Below are 20,229 nucleotides of genomic sequence, written 5' to 3'. Positions count from 1 at the left end.
GGGCCTCTAGCGCCGTTCACAGCACTGAACAGAGAATTTTCCCCAAAGTTCTGCATGTGCTGGTACTCTTCTTTAAGCCCAGGGCAAAAGAAACATGAAAATTTGGGGATGGGGTTAGGTGAGACAGGATATGGAGCTGATACCCCAGTTTTTCCCAAGTTCTCCTGAGAGGTTAGCTAAGGGATAATTGTCTTTAAAATGCTTCTTATAACTACTGGCTGAGCCTGGGTCAGGCAGGGCTGGGAGCTGCCTTTGCGAGAGAGATGAGAGATGAGAGACGAGAGAGAGAGATGCCCCAGAGACTAGTTAACTGCTGCAGCACTGGAAGCACCCTTACTACCAGGAATCCTCCAGGTATAGGCCTCGTGCCCTAGGAGTAGTCAAAAGACCCAGGAGCTTGTCAGACTTCAGTTGAGGAGGAAGAGGATGGAAATCCCTCTTTGTGTCTTCTTTGCCCTGCTGTTTCCCCTGGAGACCCTGGAGAGTAGCTTTAAGAGCTATGCTGATAAGTTCATGTTAGCATCGGGTACCAGTGCTGCCTGGCATGCGGGAACTCAGCTCCTCACCAGTGAATGTCAAAGGGGACATCTGGTTACGATACTTTCTGAAACTTCGTGCCTGGTGGCCAGGCACAATCACTTTGGACCCAGCCAGATCAGAGTGTGAACTTGGCTTCATCACTTACTAGAAGTTTGACCTTGAGCCTCTTCTATAAAGTAGGGGTAATGATTGTGTCTTCCACAGAGAGGGTTTCCTACCAAAAAAGTGAAAGTAGCATGCCTAATGCAGTGCCTAGAACATAAGTACTGGTGATGCCAGGAACACATTGGCTGAGGGGCTTTCAGCAAACTCACAAGGAGAGGAAGGGAGTCCTAAATCCTCGTATGCATTGAGAGGGAGTGGGTGTTCCAGAAAGGCTTCTTTATAAAGATGGGTCTAAGAAACACTGCAAATCCTGCTGTGTCCCTAAATTCATGCTGAGGCACACATTAGATTAGCAACAGTTTCTATATTCTCCCCCAGTTCCCAAAAGAAACTTCTGTGCCAGTCATCCATTCTAGTTCCGCCCTCTACCCCCACCGTTGCCTCTGTGCAATTGCTTATGCTTTTCCTTTCCCCGGGGAATGCCCCCCTCCCACCCCCGTAACACACACACACTATTTCTACCAATGAAATAGTTTTCCTTCTGGGCTCTTCCTTCTGAAGGATTTAGTCATCAACTCAATTTGAAGTGGTGTCCACCCCCTACGCCCTGCCCCTCCATAACTTACTGTCCAGACCACTCTCTGGACCCACCAGGCACTGCTTTGCCTCTTCATAATTTCTGGGCAAGTCTCAAGTCCATTATCATGAGCAACTTGGGCAAAGGAACCCTGTCTTAAATAGTAGGGCCCAGGAAATGTTCAATGAGATAACGGATAACTTTTCTAGCCCTCAAAAGCCATTAAACTTCCTGGAGTATATGGGAACTGAGGGGTGGGAAATAGGAAGATTTTTCCACTCCTTTATCAGCTACTTCCTGGTCATATATCTCTCAAGGAATCCTAGACCAGGGAGGACTTACGTTCCTTCATGTCAAGGTGAGGAAAGTGCTCCTGGCAGTACAAGGAGAGAGGGGTGCAGGTCTGCGCCCCCTCTCTGCGGGCCTTGTCCACATGCCTTGGAAAACTGAGGAAAGCAAGGACTTTCTGCTCACAGCCAGGCAAAAGGATGCCAGGTCCGTCAGGATCAAGAAAAATAAGGATAATACGAAGTTTAAAGTTCGATGCAGCAGATACCTTTATATCGTGGTCATCACAAGATAAAGAGAAGGCTGAGAAACTGAAGCAGTCTCTGCCCCCTGGTATGGCAATAAAGGAGCCGAAATGAACCAGACACATTGATTTGAATTGTATTCAATTTTTAAAAATTAAAAGAAAAAAAAAAAGTGAGGAAAGTAAGGCCCAGAGAGGGAAAGAGAGTTCTTTAAGGTCACGCAGCAAGTTAGTGGCTGAGCAGGATCTGGATTCGGGGTGTGCTCAGTTTCCTGTTCTTCCCCTTTTGTTGGAGAGAGGCAGCAGTGTTGAGGGGCTAAAACATGGATTCTGGAACAATTGTGGGTCCTGTGATAATTAAACTATTTGATACATGCAAAGTCCTTAGATCAGCCCTGGCACCGTAAGCACAATATAAGTGTTTGTTGACGGCTATGGTGCCTCACGCCCGTAATCCCAGCTACTCTGGAGGCTGAAGTGAGAGGATCGCTTGAGCCCAGAAGTTTGAGGATGCAGCGAGCTATCATCATGCCACCGCACTCCAGCCTGGGTCACAGAGTGAGACCCCATCTCTAAAATAAAAATTAAACAAATATATAAATAATATGAGTGTTTGTTGCCATCACCTTTACTATTTATTATTCCTCTGCCCTTCACTGACGCCCCCTACTCCCTCTCACTAGGTTCTCTCAGTTTAAGAGAGAGAACTCTGAGAATATTGAATGTGCCAGAATATCCTCACCAGGCAGCAGGTGGGAAGCTGGCAGGAAGCTTAGAGGACTAACCATCTGGATCACTAACCCTAGTGGCCTAGGGTGATTTCCTGGGCCATCACAGACTCAAGGTCCAACAAGCCAGATCTTGATTAATAATTGCGTTTTTTATTTATCTCTTTGTTTGGATGAAGGAAAATGAAAAGTTACCACCTTCCCTTTTTGCAGGCCCCCAGCAGACCAGGTCAGTTTGGAGCTGTACTTTGCAGGGCTCACGGGCCTGTCCGTTGGTCACCGCGGCCCAGTGCAATCAGCAGCTGCAGAAGGTCTGCTGAAGCCCTGCCCGTCAGTCAGGCTGCCTGCAGACTCTTCTCGAGCTAGGCCCTTGGGAGGGTGAGCACCCAGAATCAGCTTCCATCATATTTATCCCATCACTGAACTAAAAGCAAGATCTCCCATCTGTCTGGTTGGAGGTGCATCAAAGCCATTACTGGGAACCGGTGAGTTACAGTTCAGCCTTCAGTGCCCCAGGGCAGAGGAGTTCAGCATCACTCCCAGCAACTAGCTGCTTCTCAGAACCCCCACACACAGGAAGAGGAGACAGGACAGGCACATACCCAGAGGCTGCTTTTTCCCAGGGGAGGGCTACAGTTTGCCTCTCTTCTCTAAAAAACAGTTTCATTGCAAATTTGGGACAGGCTGAGGAGAAGAACTCTGAGAATTGAGACTGAAGTTCCCTTGGTGGGCTGAACCATTTCTGGGTTTCTATTCCATTTGCACATTGGAGCCTGATTGGGTGAAAAAGAGTCCAGCATCACATGCTGGCTGCTTAGCCGGGGAGCCCTGTACATCGGGGAGTTTTCAGTTGAGGGTTTTTTCTGAGCAGTTAGAGAATTAATTGGAGCAGCAGTTCTCCCACCCAGGATTTCAGCATCCTGTTGTTCTTTTTCTGAGTCTTTCTGCAGAGTGTGGCCATTCTCAACATGCACATCCCACCCAGCCCAGACAGTTCTCTTCCAGTTGGTGGAACGGGGCCAGCTGAAGCATCTGTACTGCCTCATTCCAGGTTCTTTTGACATACTTGGTCATTCATTCATTCATTTACATTTTCTCATCCATTCATTCAAACTACTATTTGTGCAAGGTGCTAAGGTTACAGTGAACAAGAGAGATGTGGTTCCTACCCTCTCAGAGTTCTCAGTCTAGCAAACGAGACAGGCACTGAACGATTTATATGAGCACTGAGTATTCGGAAGGAGAGATGCAGGCCTCCCTGGTGGGGTGGTTAGGAAAAGCTCCCTAGAAGTGAAATTTAAGTTAAAGCAGGAAGGGTGAAGAGCAGACACCCAGGCAGAGTGGAAGCAGAGCATTTTAGCCAGAGATATCAACCTGTGCAAAAGTTCTGATGCAGGAAAAAGCAGAAAAGAGCAAAGAGGAGAACGTGGAGATGAAGCTAACATGGATACAGAGGCCAGGCCACAGAACCTTGTAGGCCACCAAAAGGATGTGGGCCTTTATGCTGACAGCAGTGGGAAGCTGTAGATGAGTCTTGGTAGGAGAGGACTGACATGCCAGGTTTGTTTTAGAGTGCTCTCTAGTTGCTGTGGGAAGCGGGAAACTTTTCCCTCCAATTGAATCTTTGTACCTATGATGTCAGCCTCATGAGCCTGGGACTGCTCAAACCAACAGCCCCAGCTCAAACGTGACCATTGTGCAGCTTTCACTGGCCACTGTGACCGGAGTCTTGTCTTTTTCCACTCTTTCTTCATTAGAACACGTCATGTGTATTGGTTTCTGATGTCAGCCCCTGGCGCTGTGTTTATGAGACTGAGCTGACCAGCTCAGGACAAGGTGCAGAGAGCTTGGGGAAGAGGAAATTAGGAGTCATCAGGTTTCATGATCAGAACTTGAAATTGCCTTATATAAAAGATGCATTTCCTGGTGCAATTCAGGGACAGAGAACAGGGTTAGGTTGAGTCATCCCAGTGGGAAGGGAGGCAGGGATGGTCCCATGGGAGTTAGGGAGTGGCATTGCTGGTGCTTGTATGATTTCTTTTCAGAGACCATCTGCTGGCTCCTAACGGTTTGAGTTGGCCTGCCAGCCTCTCCCTTCCAAGGGTTGTGATGAGCCAGTGCAGGCTGGGTGCAGGTGTGTGTGCCTGACCTCTGGGGAGGGGCAGCCACAAGCACTGGCATCCCCTGTGAAGATGGTCTGACCCAGGCCTCTCTCAACCCCTAAGTTCATAAAGGCGCAATCAAGTTAGGGAGAACAGCAAAGACAGCGTGATGGGAAAAGAAGGGGTGGGTGTATGAGCTTGCCATGCAACAACCGTCCTCAGTTCCTCGTAACCCAGTAGTGTTCTCAACACTGTTGGCATTTAGTACAGATGCTCTTTAGGACAGTCCTGCATGTTGCAGGAAGTTTTAACGTCTCTGGCTCCTGCTCATTCAATGCCAGTAATTCCCCCTAGTTCTTGTGACCACTTTAAACACTCCCACACATTTTTAAATACTTCCTGGTGGGGCAATACCAACTACCCCTGCCCTAATTGAGAACGACTGTTTCAGTGATTAAGGGGACAAGGTTATGTGCAGCTGTGCTTCAGGTCTCTGCAGCTGGCAAGCAGGGAGATTGGGGAAATCCCCCCATTTGAGAATCTCTTAGTGAAGATTTTGATTGAGGGGTGGTCATTCGCTTCACGTCACTCTTGGGGGACCCCACTGCCTCCTGACCAAACAGAGTTCCTCCTGACTTCCCTAGTCTCGTTGTTCTCAACTGTAACCTGCAGCCCTGTGCAGAATCTGGTCGGGAAGCTGAGGTTTTATCCGGGCACTTCCAGGCCACTTGGTTAGAAGACCTCTGGTGGCCGAAGTGCCGCTCTGTTGGGCCACCAGATGGCGCTCGGGAGCCCACACTTTCTGCCGCAGGACCGGTTGTGGCAGGAGTTGACTGCAGAGGGAACTTGCCTTAAAGAGGCCTGGTCCTTAAAGAGACACAGCCACACACCGGCATACTTGACAGACAACCCCAAAGCAGGATCCACTGATGGCAGGCACCACTTGCTAGGCTGTGAGGCTCCTTTGTCCTTGCCTTCCTGAATGTGGAGCCGCCACCTCTTAGGAGCCAGTCTCCTTGACAGCCTGCCCTCAGCCCCTGCGGCCACTTCTGGGCCTGCGGGGACAGGGCCAGCCTGGTGGGTGGCGTCAGAGATTCTGGCAGAGCAGCACAGGGCTGGGACACATCTGCAGAACTCTGGCTGGAAGAGCGAGAAGCACAGCCAGCTTCAGGGCAGTGGTGACCACAGGAAGGCAGAGGGCCAGCCTGGGAGCTCTGACCCCCACTGGACATGCTCCTGCTTCCCTTGGAACTGATGGGATTGGAGCCATCGAACTAGGTCTCTGGGTTTTGAGGACTTAGAGAATCCTTCCATCTCTTCGTCTGCTGGCGTCTTTCCAAATGCTGATGGGGACTTGGCGGTGAGTAAATTGGGAAGGGGGCTCCAGACCCTGTGGTGGAGCCCTTTGACTGACTCTTTGGGAAAACTCTCTCATTGACCCCTGGGTGTTGCAATCTGAGCACTGTCAGGGGAGGGCCGTTTGAGCTGGGGCTTGGCAAGAGACCCTCCTAAAATTGCAGCTTGTTGGTATAATCTAAACCAGCTGCTCTGTCCAGAATGCTGGACTTGCTATGACCCTCCAGCCGTCACAGCCCCTGGGAAATGTGTGGGTATGTGTGGGGAGTGTCACAGCTACAGGGACCTGGACTTCACTGTGCTCTCTCCTGGCAGGGATGCTGAGGGAGGCAGCAGGGGGGCGAATGCAGTTCTCTGGAGAGCAGGTCTACGTCTTGCCAGAGCTGCAGATCTTTCCCATGACTCAAGCTGATGCAAAACTTTGGTAGAGAAATGAATAATTTGCGTAAATCTCTGTTGCCTGTAGATCTCACTGCCTGCTGGAAAAGCCAAGAAGCTGAGAAGAGGCAACGTAGCAAAAGGGCAAAAGGCAGACTCTTAGGCCAGGCCTTCTCCCTTAGACCTGACTCTGTGGAGGCGTGGGGAGTTTTCTTCTGAGGATGAATCTTAGAATAGTAAATACTTAGGCTGGGCACAGTAGCTCATGCCAGTAACCCTAGCACTCTGGGAGGCTGAGGCGAGAGGATCGCTCAATGTCAGGAGTTTGAGACCAGCCTGAGCAAGAGTGAGACCCCCATCTCTACTAAAAATAGAAAAAATTAGCCAGGCAGATGCCTGTAGTCCCAGCTACTCGGGAGGCTGAGGCAGGAGGATTGCTTGAGCCTAGGAGTTTGAGGTTGCTGTGAGCTAGGCTGACGCCATGGGACTCTAGTCCAGACAACAGAGCGAGACTCTGTCTCAAAAAAAAAAAAAATAGTAAATACTTCTTTACTGTACCAAGGAAAAGGAAATGAAGCAAGGAGTGGAAAACAGGCCACATCAGGATCTGCTAGGAAGCAAAGTCTATAGTCTGCTAGGGCTGACAGGAGGTCTGGAGGTCATCTACCCAATTCACCTGGGTGCCCACCATCTATAGATGTGAAAACTGAGGCTGGGAAAGCTAGAGACTGGCCCGAGGCATAGAAGCAGTGGGGTTTGGCAGGCACGGGCATTCAGGAGACTGTGATTGGATTGCGTTCAGCTTGTCTCCAGGGTCATCTGCCCTGTTGTAGTAGATGCAGTTTTCTTTGGGAACCAGTGCTCTTTTTGCTTAATCATTGGTGGCCCTGGGGGGTTCTGAAATAACACTGCCTTGCATTCCTCCTATAGCTCAGATTTCTTCCTGCCTGAGTTTAACTTCATTCTGTTTATTCATTTGTTCACTCATTGCAGCCCAATACAGAGATTATGCAAGTGAACTCTGGATTCAGACTTGGTTCATTTCCAGGTGTCGCTATCTGCTAGCCAGTCAATGGCTTAGCCCTTCTGCACCTAAATTTCTAGTTCTGTAAAATGGACATGATAGTAGATTGGCCTATTGTGAGGACTGGGTGAAATAACCTATGTTAAAGCACATAGAGCAGTGCCTGGCACCTAAGCAGCACTCAGTAAATGCTAGCTGTCATTAATTTTATTTATTCAACATGCATTATTGGATGCCAGTCTGCCAGTAATGTATGTTGGGCTTTTGGCAGAGAAAGCACTAACCTGGGGGCACAGTACAGTTATAGCTGCTTTGGAGGCCTATCCGAGCCTCATTCATCCACTGGGCTGAGCACTGGGTATGCTCCGATGAAAAAGATGCAATCCCAGCTTTGAAAGAGCTAATCTGCCAGGGAGGGTGCAAACTCTTGGTTTTTTGGTCATCACAGTCTGTTTTCAATTGAATGTGGAGGGTTCCTCTTCCCCCTCTCCCACCATTTGTGTATCCAGCCTCTGCACGCACTGGTGTTCCCTGCCTGGCCCCAGCCTGGGAACACAGCCTTTTCACCAGCGGTGACCTCCGCATGGTCAAGGATGCAGGGACTCCTGGGGCCTTCCTATCGTGCATGGTGGAGCTGAGTTGCTAATGTGAGACAGGAAGAAAAGTGAAGATATCCAGTTTGGCCCCATGGACTGGACAGGGAATGGTTAGGGAGCACTTGGGGGAGGCGGAATGATGGATGCAGACTCAGTGCCTGGGGGAGCATGGGCTGGTCCAGGTCTGTACTTAGCTGAATCAGGGAGGTCTGTCTACAAGAACACTTCCCTGCTGCTCTGACAGATTGGGGCTGATGCCTGGGATTAAGAGCACTTCAGGGTAGCATCACCTTTGGCAAAGTATAGATGACAATGACTCTTTAACTCCTTCCTTCCCAGGGCATGGTGTTAAGTCTCCCCAACCTCCTACGTGTCCTCAGTGCCAGGGATCTGGAGGCTTCTGTTCCAGTCCCAAATCACCGTGGTATTCAAGGGCCCACATACTGTCTCTATGGCCAACATTAGAATCAGGCCATGCAGTGTTAACATCTACTGGAGACGTCCAATAAAGGCATCAAGAGAATCTTGAAGTAACTACCCTTTCCCAAGACACATGTGTCTGATATAGATATCCGGAGATGGAAGAGGGCTGGTGCAGGGTTTCCTAGAAGGTGATCTCTAACCCACAGACCAACGAAGATTTCTAGGGACCTTTGACACCCTGCATTCACCAGTCAGCTGGCAGTGCAGGCAGCATGCTTGGCATTTAAGAGCACAAACAGACTGCCTGGGTTCAGGTCCCAGCCCCCACTTAACTTGTCCAGGTGGGTTACTTAGCTGCTCAGTGCCTCTGTTTTCTCATCTGGGAAATGGAGAAAACTGAGATAACAGTAATGTTCACAGTGAGATAATTCCTGTGAACAAAGCACTGAAATCCAAGCCGGGCACACAGTAGGCATTCGATGTTAGCTATTAGAAGTCTTCCTCCTTATGGCCTCCGAGATTCATCTCTCCCGCTACCCAATATTGTGTGTGGAGTGGAAGGTCCATGGCAGGATTAAACAGAATGTAGGAAAAAGCAAATTACAGCAAAGCTAAGGAGAGCAACTGCAACATTTTAGCTTGAAAGATGCCGAAAATAGTGTTCAAGCCTTTGTAGATAAAAATGTAAAATGTATGCAAATGTATGTGACTCACACAGAAACATACATCCATGGCTTCCTCGCAGTCAGCACCGGATGTGGCCCTCAGGAAAACCCCCCACAGTGTGGGGAGAGGGCCCAGGCTCTCTTGGTTGTTGTTGTTGTCATTGGGCAGGGGACAGTGCTGCTGCCTCTCTGGGCTGGTGGCTGCTGGTGGCTGCAGCTCATGCTCCTGTTTCCACCTCTCTCCTGGGTTCTATGCCTTCAGAGGGCTCCATGTGGGAAGAAGAGAAGCCCTTGCCCTTCTCTGCCCCTCTGGCCTCACCATCCTCCATCTGTTCCTCGGAGAGCCTGCTTGTTCCCTCTCCCATGCCGGAGCTCTATTTCTGGAGCATCTCATTGGAGATGCACGCCCCCCTCCATGCCAAGCTCCAGGTGCCTGCTTGGTCCTCCCTGTGTTATGTGCAAGTCAGGGACGGTGGGAGGGTGACAGCTGAGCAGGGAGGGGCAGGTAGAGGCAGAGCCAGTGCCTGAGCCAGGAGGGTTGGGGTCGGGGAGAGCCTAGTGGACTTATTAGGAAGAGGCTACTGTTGAAAAACATCTGCTGCAGCCACCTGTAGAGGCTTCCACACCCCATAGCATCTCCCCCTGCACCTCCCAGGGGCTCACCCAACCTGCCATGAGCTGGTGGCCACCTCTTGGGCAGCTGCAGAGGCCTCTGCCCTAGCAGCTCGAGGGGCTGGGCACAGGCTTCCTCTCAGCATCATGAGTGAGGGTCTGCTTCTCCCCTTAAGAACTTGATCTGTGGCTGTTTGGAATGATGAGGACCCCCCCCCCCCCCGGTAGATGCTGACAACACTGCCCTCCACAGAGGCCAGGCTTAGCTTAACCTTCCTATAGGCCTCTGTGGAGCTGGGTCCCACGACGGTTTTGCCCTTAACTGCCTGGGGATGGGGTGGGCTGAGGACTGCTCCACTATCAGAAATGTCACTGTCTGAGGTAAATAAGTGGCTCAGTGCAGGGCTCCCTGGCAGGCCCCACTGACCCTGCTCCGAGGAGGTCTGCAAGACCTGATCTATGGGAAAGTTCCCGAGGGTCCCATAGAACCAGCACACAGGGAACAGGCATAAGGACCCCCCAATCTCCTCACTGCCCTTAGGGGAAGGAGTCTTTGTTAGAAGGAATTTTGCTTCTAAAGGTTCTGTTCTCAGAGGCATCTTGACCCCAGACTTCCCTCCACTTGTACGGATCATGCATACATGCTGGGCCTCCTGGGCTGCGGCTAGGCATCCCCGAGAGGAACCCGGGGTGGGGGATCAAGTGGACACCCTGAAGCTTCTCCTGTACCCCAGTTTGTCCTCCCGCCCAGAAGGGGCGTATTGGAGACTGGTTTTCCTCCTCAGCCCCTCGTTGACCTCCGCCCCCTGGTGTGTAGGGCGGGAACTGGCGCGCTCTAAGGTCAAGGGTGTTTAAAAGGCTGAGGCTCTGTTGAGGTTTGGAAGGAGAGTACCCGGCAGCTGAGCCTTCCCGCGGCGCTCAGGACATTAACCCCGTCAGCGCCGCCTCCCAGGCTTGTCTAGGGGAGGGGCCTGGCAGCCGCACCGGCACCCGAAACTGCGCTTAGAGATCCTGGGGTGGCAGGTGATGTCACCCTGCGGGCCCATAGGTCTCCTCGCGGCACCTAGTGTGCGGATTGCCAGAATTCTGCTGAGCCCAGCGAGGGGAGGAGAGGGAGCCCGGGTCTGCGCCGCAGCCCGGAGACCCCCGCGGGACCCCTCCTCGCGTACCGATGGAGCCTCTCTGGCCTGGGCGTCGGTGGGGCACGGCGCTGCTCCCCACCCCGCACGCGGGTCCGGAGGCGTGCTGCGGCTAGGGGTGGGGGCGCGCCGGAGCCTCGCGCCGATTGGTCGCGGCCTCCACCCCCCGCCGCTGGGCGCCGCGCAGCCCCCGGGAAGTTGCTAGTTGGCGGGCGGGCTGCGGGGGCCGCGGCTCCGGGATCCGCCGCGGTGCTTGCCGCGGCCGCAGTGGCCGGAAGGCTTCCCGGGGGCGCTCGCCTGCCCTCGCCCGCCCTCGCCTCCTCCCCCGGCAGCTCGGGCTCGCTCCTCCCAGCTACCTGTTTCCCTGCCTCCCCCGCCTCCACCCCGCGCTCGGCAACTTCGGCCTCCGGAGCCGGCCGCCCCTCCCGGCTCCCCGCCCGCGCCCTCCCTCCTTTGTTGTGAGATGAGGGTCTGGTTTCCGATCTGACGGAGCCGCCGCCGCTGCCGCCGCGGAGCTGCGGGCATGGAGCCGCTCAGCCACCGGGGCCTGCCGCGCCTGTCCTGGATCGACACCCTCTACAGCAGTACGTGTGCGCTGGGGCCCGGGAGGCCGGGCGGGAGCGGGCCCGCGGAGCCCCGACGGCCCCGGGTCTCGAGGTGCCGGGCTCGCGTGGGAGCCGCGCGGGCGGGGGGCTGCGCGCTCAGCTGGCCAGCTGCCCAGCGGTCGGGAGCGGCGTGGGGCCTCCCGCGGTCGACCGCAGATGGGGTTCCCGTTGCGGACTTCAGGTGGGTGGGTGGGGGGTTGTGGGCCGACGGGGCCAAGAGAGCTGTGTCACCCCCTCCCACCTGTTGTGTAATCCAGCATTCCCAAACCCTCAGGAAGAGGGGTGAGTCCTTTTAGGGTGCTACCTCGGTTCCCAGACTGGCAGCTTCTCGGTCCACACTGGAGCAGAACGGTCATTTTGGGAAAAGTCCTTGGCACCCGAGTTTGCCACCTCAGGGACATCCTTAGCCCGTTGTGTGGTTTGGGGTGGCGGGGGTGGGAAAGGAGACTGCAGGTACAGATTTCTGTGGGGACCATTGGATGAAGGAGCTAAAATCCCGGGCTCAGCAATCTTTCCTGCCAGCCTCATCACCACCCCCACCCTCATCACCACCACCACCTCCAAAAAAAAAAAAAAAAAAAAAACCTCCGGTTCTCCACCCCCTCGCTCCCAAATCTGCTGCGAGCATGTGATTGCTCTTGCACGGCCAAGGGGGGGTGTGAGGGGGGATGTGTAACTGATCACCGGTACTTCCTGGGGTCTTGGGCTAAACCGTGAGCCGCCCCCACCCTCACGCCGCCTTGCTTAGGTGGCTGAAACACCCCTGCCCCTACTCCCCACCCTTCCCTTGAGACGCCTTCCCTAGATGCTTTCGGTGATGTAGGAAGAGGGTCCTACTGGCCTCTGAGGAAGACAGTGAGGGGATTTCACCCTTCCTGATCCACTGGAGTGGGACCCTCCTGCTCTCTCTTGCAACCTCTCTCAGCCCAGAGTTCTGATGTATTATAGGAGTTGGGGAGGCAGATGGAGCCAGGTTCTGGTTCTAGACACTGGATGCCATGGGACAAAGGCATTTTTAAGGGTCAACCTGGCTCAAGTTCCTTGATAACAGTCATATTTTGAGGTGGGGAGTGGAAAAGAATGTTGCCTTGAGCCCCAAGGTCCTGCCCTAGAGGCTCTGCAGTGCTCAACTTTCAGCCTCTGACCTCTGCATCCCCTTGGGTCCTCTTCCTTCCCCCTCTCTTCTTTTCCCTCCCCCTTCTCCTCCATCCCACTTTCCTTCCTCTCCTCCCCCCAGGAGCTCTCCTAGTGATGGTTCATTCTGCTTTGCTTTTTCAACATCAAAGGGGCAAAGCTGGATCCCCTGGGCATGGGTCCTGCGCCAAGCGCAGCCACTCCATCTGCTCCTTCCCGGGCAGAGGCCAGTGTCGTCGGGTGGAGGTCAGGCCCATGGCTGTGTGGCGTGTGTATGCACGTGTGTCTGTGTGAATGGGGGTACACATCTGTTCTGAGCCCTGATGTAGATCAGCTCCTGACCCAAAGGAAGGATTAGTGACCTTCTCATAGCTGTGGTCTTGCAAATAACAGTCATAACAATGCCTCATATTCACATGCTGCTTATCTTCCTGAATATTTCTGGCTCTTTGCAAAACCCAGTACCGGTTTCCCTGTTTCCCAAAGCATGGAATCCAGTGGAAACCTGTCTCTGGCTTTCTGTTCATTGCTGAAGAAGATTCCTGACCTGATCATTTCCAAGTCTTCCCCACCCAACCCCTCTCCTCTGGAGCCTGGAGCAGAGAAGCAAAATTGCCTGAGGCCGCCTTGGAAATTCCTGACCAGAGTAATGCCGGGAAAAGGGAATTAGGGGAAAAGGGAATGAGGCCAAGGACGTCTTAGGGGGGTACCACTAACCAGCCCTGACTGGGGCCCGCTGGCATCTGAGCTGCCTCCCTACTGCTGCTGCCCTGGCCTTTGGGCTCCTGGAGCAGCCTGGGGGATGGGATGGGAGGGGGGCACTGACTTGGCAGCAGGGTGAGGAGTCCCTGCCTCCCTCTTCAAAACAGCTTCTTTGAGAGCCGTAGCATGAGGCTTCCTGGGGAGGTGCTGTACAGTCATGTTTGGGCTGTTAGCCATCAAGTTTCCTCTTGACAAGAGCCTAAATTAAAACAAATACCCGGGCTGTCATTTGCCTGGCAGCATGGTTTTGTGGCTCCCAGAGGAAGTTCCTCTGCCTCTCGGGAAGCTGTTTGCTTGCAAGGCTCACAATCCTGGGGTAGCAAGTCCCTACAAGTGTGCCAGATCCATCAGGAATTGTAGAGGGGGTACACCCAGGACACAGGGCAGCCAGTGTGACTTAAAGATGTGAATGACTCTATGATAGAGGTGCCTCCTAAGTGTCGCTGCTGGTAACAGTGATAATTGCGTCTCCTGAGTACCTACTGCATGCCCGGCCCTGTGGTAGGTACTTTGTCCATTCCTTCCAAGCATCACAACTTCGCAGCTCTTACAGATTAGGAAACAGGGGCTTAGCACAAATCATTTATCCAAGGCCACAAACCTGATCAGTGACAGAGCTGGAATTCAGATCATACCCTAAGAGCAGTGAGGAGGACTCTGAGTGTCACTGGATATGTCTGAGCTTATTCAGGCCTTGGGATGTCATGGAATGGAGGACACCTGTCTCTCTGGACTTCTGTCGCAGAGTTCTCTCTGAAATGGTCCAGCAGGGTAAGTGGCTTTCAATGACTCTGATCCCAACCTGTCCTGTGCCTCTTGCAGTACCTGAGGACTGGGCCAGGAGCCCAGGTGGGGATGGCTGAGGCTCTGTCTGAGTCCACTGAGGCCAGTGGTTCTCTACTGCTCAGGTGCCAACCTGCCAACCAGCCCTGTCCCCACACACTTCTTGCCTTTGGAGTTGTCAGCTTATTCTTTCTGGCTTCAGCATCTGTGCCAGGAGGAGCGTGCATGCCCACTTACATCACAGGGTGATGGTCATTTGATAAGGGGTGGGCAGCCAGTCCCCTCTCTCCCCTGTGGTGGAAGTTCTGAAGGGCTGGGGTCATGTTGATGTGTCTGACTCAAGGAGATGGGTTGGGTCCTAGTTGCCAGTGTGAGCTGGGACTGACTAGAACAGGGTCTTTTGCCCCAGACAAACTGGAGTGGCAGATAACAGTTCCAGCCTCCCCAAATTCCTGTCTCTGTGCCACTCATTTTCCTGCATTGATGTAATAATGTCAGTTTCACCCCCCAGTACCTTGCCTAGGTTCTTTCCCTGGGGCTGGTATGACTCTTCCGGGCTGTTTTCTTCATTATCTTAACTCCTCTGTGTCTTTCACCACCCTTCCACTAAACACTTACCACTTTCTTTTTGTTTTTGTCTATACCATGGGATTAGGCTACATTCAATTAAATTCTGTGGAGTGCCCCCAAGATGGGTAGCGGCTCTGAAACTTTCTCTGTCCCTCAGAGTGGAGACAGCCCTCTGAGCGAGACCTGGGTTGAGACTGATGTGTGCCCCAGGCAGGCTAATAATCTGGCCCCTCTTCAAAAGGAAAGTCTTTAAATTATGTGTTCAAGGATTTATTTAGAAGAGAAGCAGAGGGATGCATTTCAGCTCTCTGCCTTTGCCATTTCAGCCTCTTTTTTTTTTTTTTTCAGTCCCAAGCAATTCAATTCTGGTCCCAAACATACCTACCCTACTGAGCCAATCAAAAGCCTGCAGTTTCTTGGACCTTGTAGAAGACAGAACGTGACCATCTGTTGGTACTACAGCCTGCCTGTTAGAGCCAACTTCTCTTATTCCAAGGGATATTTTGGTCTCTTATGATATTTTCATGCCCTTTATAGACTCAGTGCCCCATCCATGGACCAGGAAAGTATTTGGGGCTGTGAGGAAACAAACCTATCTCCAGGTGGTCATGACCCAGCCTCAGTCTTCCATCTCAGTCCTGCATTAGCTACACTAAGGACCAAGCCGCTGTCCTGACAGACCGGGTGAGTTTGGTCAGAGCAGCTCACTGGCCCCAGCTGCATCAGGTCACCCTGATGTGCTAGTAAACACCTGCCGACGGATGCTTTCTTGTCTCTGAATAGCCCCAGTAATTGATTCCTTTTTGTGAACAGCAGCCCATAATTGTCATGGCTGCTGGAGTCTCAGAGGTGGGGTTGGCGGAAGAATTAAGTCTTCTACTCAAAGAAACTTAATTTGTTGTTGTTGTGACTGTTGCTGTTATTGTTCTTTGGGAAAAGGAAGAAATCTGTGGAGAATTAGCTAGAAAATGCTGTTAGGGGGACAAAGGATGGGGGAATGGTGAGAAAATTCTGCCTCACTCTTGGGGGTAGGATAGAAGACGTGGGCCATCCTGAGATATGATCTGCTTTCTGAGACAATTCTGGTACCTTCTTTGTGCCCATTCCTCTGTACAGTGAAGCTATGATGTCTCTTGTGGGTGTCGTGTGGATTAATTAATTAATGTTTATAAAGTGCTTTGAGGCCGGGCGCGGTGGCTCACGCCTGTAATCCTAGCTCTGGGAGGCCGAGGCGGGTGGATCGCTCGAGGTCAGGAGTTCGAGACCAGCCTGAGCAAGAGTGAGACCCCGTCTCTACTAAAAATAGAAAGAAATTATCTGGCCAACTAAAAATATATATACAAAAAAAAAAAATTAGCCGGGCATGGTGGCTCATGCCTGTAGTCCCAGCTACTCGGGAGGCTGAGGCAGTAGGATCGCTTAAGCCCAGGAGTTTGAGGTTGCTGTGAGCGAGGCTGACGCCACGGCACTCACTCTAGCCCGGGCAACAAAGTGAGACTCTGTCTCAAAAAAAAAAAAAAAAAAAAAAAAAAAATAATGTTTATAAAGTGCTTTGAAGATGAGTGCTATTGACATGCTCAGCTGTCCAGCTCGTCATGGCCCTCATCATTGAACAGAGATCTGTGAAAGGCTTGCAGATGAGCTTGGAAGGGACTGGAAAGGGGGCGAGGGGCCTGGCAGGAATAGCATTGGACCAGTTTTCTTTTTTCTTTCTTTTTTTTTTTGAGACAGAGTCTCACTTTGTTGCCCGGGCTAGAGTGAGTGCCGTGGCGTCAGCCTAGCTCACAGCAACCTCAAACTCCTGGGCTTAAGCGATCCTACTGCCTCAGCCTCCCGAGTAGCTGGGACTACAGGCATGCGCCACCATGCCCGGCTAATTTTTTTCTATATATATTTTTAGTTGGCCAGATAATTTGTTTCTATTTTGAGTAGAGACGGGGTCTCGCTGTTGCTCAGGCAGGTCTCGAACTCCTGACCTCGAGCGATCCACCCGCCTCGGCCTCCCAGAGTGCTAGGATTACAGGTGTGAGCCACCGCGCCCGGCCAATTGGACCAGTTTTCTATCTGGTGCCTAGCCCAGTGCCACACGAGATAGTTTTCAGTTGCATGAATATGCGAGGGAAAAGAAAACTTCTGGGTTCCTAGCTCCTTTAACTCCTAACTCCAACAGAAATCCCAGAAACCTGTTAGCTGGCCCATTCACAAGTTTCCTGGTGTGTGGATTTGGTAATTGTAGTAGCTTGTAGTGTAGTCAGAGACCCCCCGAGGGAGTCCCACGCTTTGCGAGGGCTTGTGGTTGGAAGGCTTCACTGCCAGTGTTTGTGCTGCAGCTGTCTGGCTCAGCTTGAGCCCTTTGGGGCAAGCCTGGAACGAGGCAGCTTTAAGACAACTCCAGGTCGTTTGCCTCCTGCCAGGCCCTCGCCAGTGGTAGGCTGAGGTGATGCTTGGGGGTTAGAGTACCCGACCCCGATACTTTCTACCTGCAGGGTCTGAGTGACTGCTTGTACCCATGGAAGAGGCCTCCAGGCTCACCTGTCTCTAGAGCTGCAATAGAGGAGGCTGCATCTTTTAGGGCAAGATATAGTCAGTTGGAGACATGGGTGCACCTGGATGGCAGGGGGCATGTTCCACTGGTCCCTGAAGCTTGGGGAGAATGTGATCCAGACCCTGTGAATGGGGAAGAAGAACGCAATCGGGGCAGCAGGCAGACTACAGAATGCACCCCAGATGGGGGTTGGGGATAATGCCCAACCCTCCCCCAGCCTAAGGCATCTGGCAGAGAGCCTTGTGAGGTGGGACCAGCTGGTACCATGGCCACCTGTGGGTGGGGCAGTCAGTTCTCGGTCCCCAGATTCAGACCTGGTTTGGGCCTCTCCCTCGGTTTTGCGCCCCCGTGCTGTATTCCCTCTTCTCCTGCCCTTCCTTCCCCACCACACACCGGAACAGAAGATGAACGTGGGTTTACTGGCCACACAGAAAATGTCAGGTTCAGCCTGGTCTTTGGTAGAGGGGGCCAGATAGGGTGGGCTCCATGGGGAGCTGAGTGACCAGGTGCCACTCCCTTCTTTCTTGTCTCTGCCCTCATTTCTGATGTCTTCATGTCCCCCTAGATTATAGGTAGACACGGCAGGTGTGATCCAGCATTTTGCCTAAAGTGAGCAAGATCTCCAGAAGGGGGTGGGTGGCTGGTAGGCCTCAGGTAGACCAGTGAGTGCCAAAATAGCTCAGAGTCCTCGTCACTCTGGGCGGCTTGGCTGTCGGTGGAGTGGGGCTGCCTAGAAAAGCCCAGTATTGACTGGGGATCTGTGGGTTTACTCAGGGCTATTAGGGAAGGATGTGACCATAATTCCCTTCATGGGATTGGAGGGCTGATCCTATTAGTGTGCTTGGCTAACCCCTTTCTCCTGGGCATTGCCTCCTGGGCAGCAGCAAGGGTTTAATGGATCAAGATTATGGGGACCAAAGATGCTGTGTAATTAAGCCCAGTTATTTCTCTGGCTGGGGAACAGGAACATCTACTCCCCACAGCAGCAATTGATTTTTTCAGTTGTGGCTACCCTGTCCAGCTGCATGGTACCCTGGGCCCAGACAGCTTGTAGGCCATCTTTTTGAGTGAGTGTCTGCCACACCCAAAGAGTGCAGTTTTAGGAGAAAGACCCCTCTATGAGAGTTCCGGGGTCAGGGTGGTGGTGTGTGTTATGTGATGGCACTCAAACGGGGACCTCTTTGGGAAATGTGTCTGGGTCCTACAGGGGTACATAGAAACTGCATCCTTGCATCTTCCAGAATCACTGGACCCATTGTCCTGCTGCGTTCATAGAAATTAGATTTTTCCACTTGGTCTAGAAAGAAGAGGACATAACATTTAATCAGCCCTACTATGTGCCAGATGCTGTGCTAGGTACTTCCCACATTATCCTGACAACCCAAGAAGGGACCTGTTATCAGCCTCCTGTTTTATAGATGAGAAAACCGAGGCCCTGAGAGGTTAAGTTGTTGTTGAAGGTCTTCTGGTTTGAAGTGGATCAAATCTGATCTCTCTCTGGCTCTATGGCCCATTTAGCTTCCAACAGCAGTAATGGTTAAAGCCAGGACCAACTGAGTACCTACTGTGTGTCAGCACTGGCCCAGGCACTTCACACCTGTCATCACCAGGGCTCAGCAGCCCCCATCTTATGAGGCTGGAATTATTATCTCTATTTTATAGAAAGAGAACTGGGGCTTGGGGAAGTTAAGAATTACTTTAAGGTCATAGAGCCAGATTGCAGGCCAGGAATTGAGCACCAGGTTGGCTCGACTCTAAACTGTGCTCCTTCTCCCACGCTCCCTGGCCCTTCACAGCAGTGCCAGCGAGGGCCCCTTGGCAGCTGGTATTTCACTGAGGTTGATTGATCTGGTTCATCTCTCTAGCTAGAGTGACGGTTATGAAGACCACGTCTTGGCTCCCCCATTGTATGTGGGCAGCTCTTTGCCCCCAGGTATCCTGTAAACACCCACCCATGGGGTTGCCCCTTCCTGTTAGGTGGTCCTAAGGAAATCTCCCCATGTGAGCACTTGGAGCCCATAGGCCAGTATTACCTTGTTCCTGGGATTATTGGCAAGAGGTGCTGATAGAGAAAAAGGGAGAGAAAATAGACTTTGGGGGAAGGGTGGGGTATAACTAGTGCCCAGTTTCCAGAGCAGAGTGGGGTCGGGGCAAGGAAGTGGGGACTGGGAAGAAGAGAGGACTTGGCAGAGCCTAAGCGCACTGGCCCTGCTCTCGGGCCTTTTAAAATTCACCTCCACAGTTTCAAGAGGAAAATAAAAAGAGCCCTCAGCCATAAATCAGGCCACTGAGCACCAGGGCCCTTTGCTGAGGCCCAGGGCCAGTTGGGCTGCAGACCCAGCAGCTGTGTTTGAACTCACCCACGCACAGCATGTTAATGGTGGGGTGCTTGGTGCGGATCCTTTGGCCCCACTCCCCATACCTGTTATGGCCTCCAAGCTCAGAGGGTCCCCCGCTGAGAGGCCAGTGAGGGTCAGGGGGTAGGGGGAGAAGCCTCTGCCTTGAGGGCTTATACCTTAGCAGATCCCCCTTTGGCTGGGACCCTGAGCCAAGTCAAACTGTTCTGTAGCTCTGGATTCTGGCCAGATGAAAAGCAACCCCTGACACATCTCTCTTCGGAGCCCATTTCCCAATGAAAATGAAAATAACAAAGCAATTGATTGGACACCTAATGGGTACCAGACTTGAGCTAGTGTTCTCACATTCATGATCACATTTCATCCTCACAGTAAACCTGGGAAAGGTTGTTACCCTCATTTTAAGGATGAGAAGAGGGTAACCATTGTGATTGGCCTCTGCTGGTGACTTTTGCCACGGGGGGCACACAAGGTCTCTTCTGCCCTCCTCTGCCCACCCCCGTCCTGAGGACAGCTCAAACATCTGGCCTTTGTGAGTGCCTCTGTCTAGATGAAACCCACGTCCTCCCCACCCCCATTTTCTCCCTGAAGGGCCAACTTTGGTGTTAATGGAGCAGAAAGCCTTGGTTGTTACTTTTCCAGTGCATCACTGAGAGGGTTGATGAGACCAGCTGGCGTGCCACCCAGCCATGTGGA

General features: G+C 52.4%; 1 protein-coding gene and 1 pseudogene across 2 annotated transcripts in view; both read left to right on the top strand.

Moving 5' to 3' along the window:
• The window catches only part of ABR (ABR activator of RhoGEF and GTPase), a 175,118-nt gene that overhangs the window by 28,391 nt on the left and 126,498 nt on the right, over positions 1–20,229 (top strand). Inside the window, exon 1 of one of the 2 annotated variants that reach the window (XM_045526196.1) lies at positions 11,238–11,361. The exons of the other annotated variant lie outside the window; for it this stretch is intronic. Within the exon in view, the coding sequence (XP_045382152.1) occupies positions 11,301–11,361 (61 nt within the window). The 5' untranslated portion in view covers positions 11,238–11,300. Of the gene's footprint in view, positions 1–11,237; positions 11,362–20,229 lie in introns of those variants that run through there. 2 annotated transcript variants of the gene reach the window in all.
• On the top strand, positions 1,656–1,869 carry LOC123620716 (annotated as a pseudogene).

The sequence above is a fragment of the Lemur catta genome, chromosome 15 (genome assembly GCF_020740605.2).
Source record: "Lemur catta isolate mLemCat1 chromosome 15, mLemCat1.pri, whole genome shotgun sequence".
NCBI lineage: Eukaryota > Metazoa > Chordata > Mammalia > Primates > Lemuridae > Lemur > Lemur catta.
The sequence above is the reverse complement of the archived record's forward strand: the minus strand, read 5'-3'. Positions and strand labels throughout refer to the sequence as shown.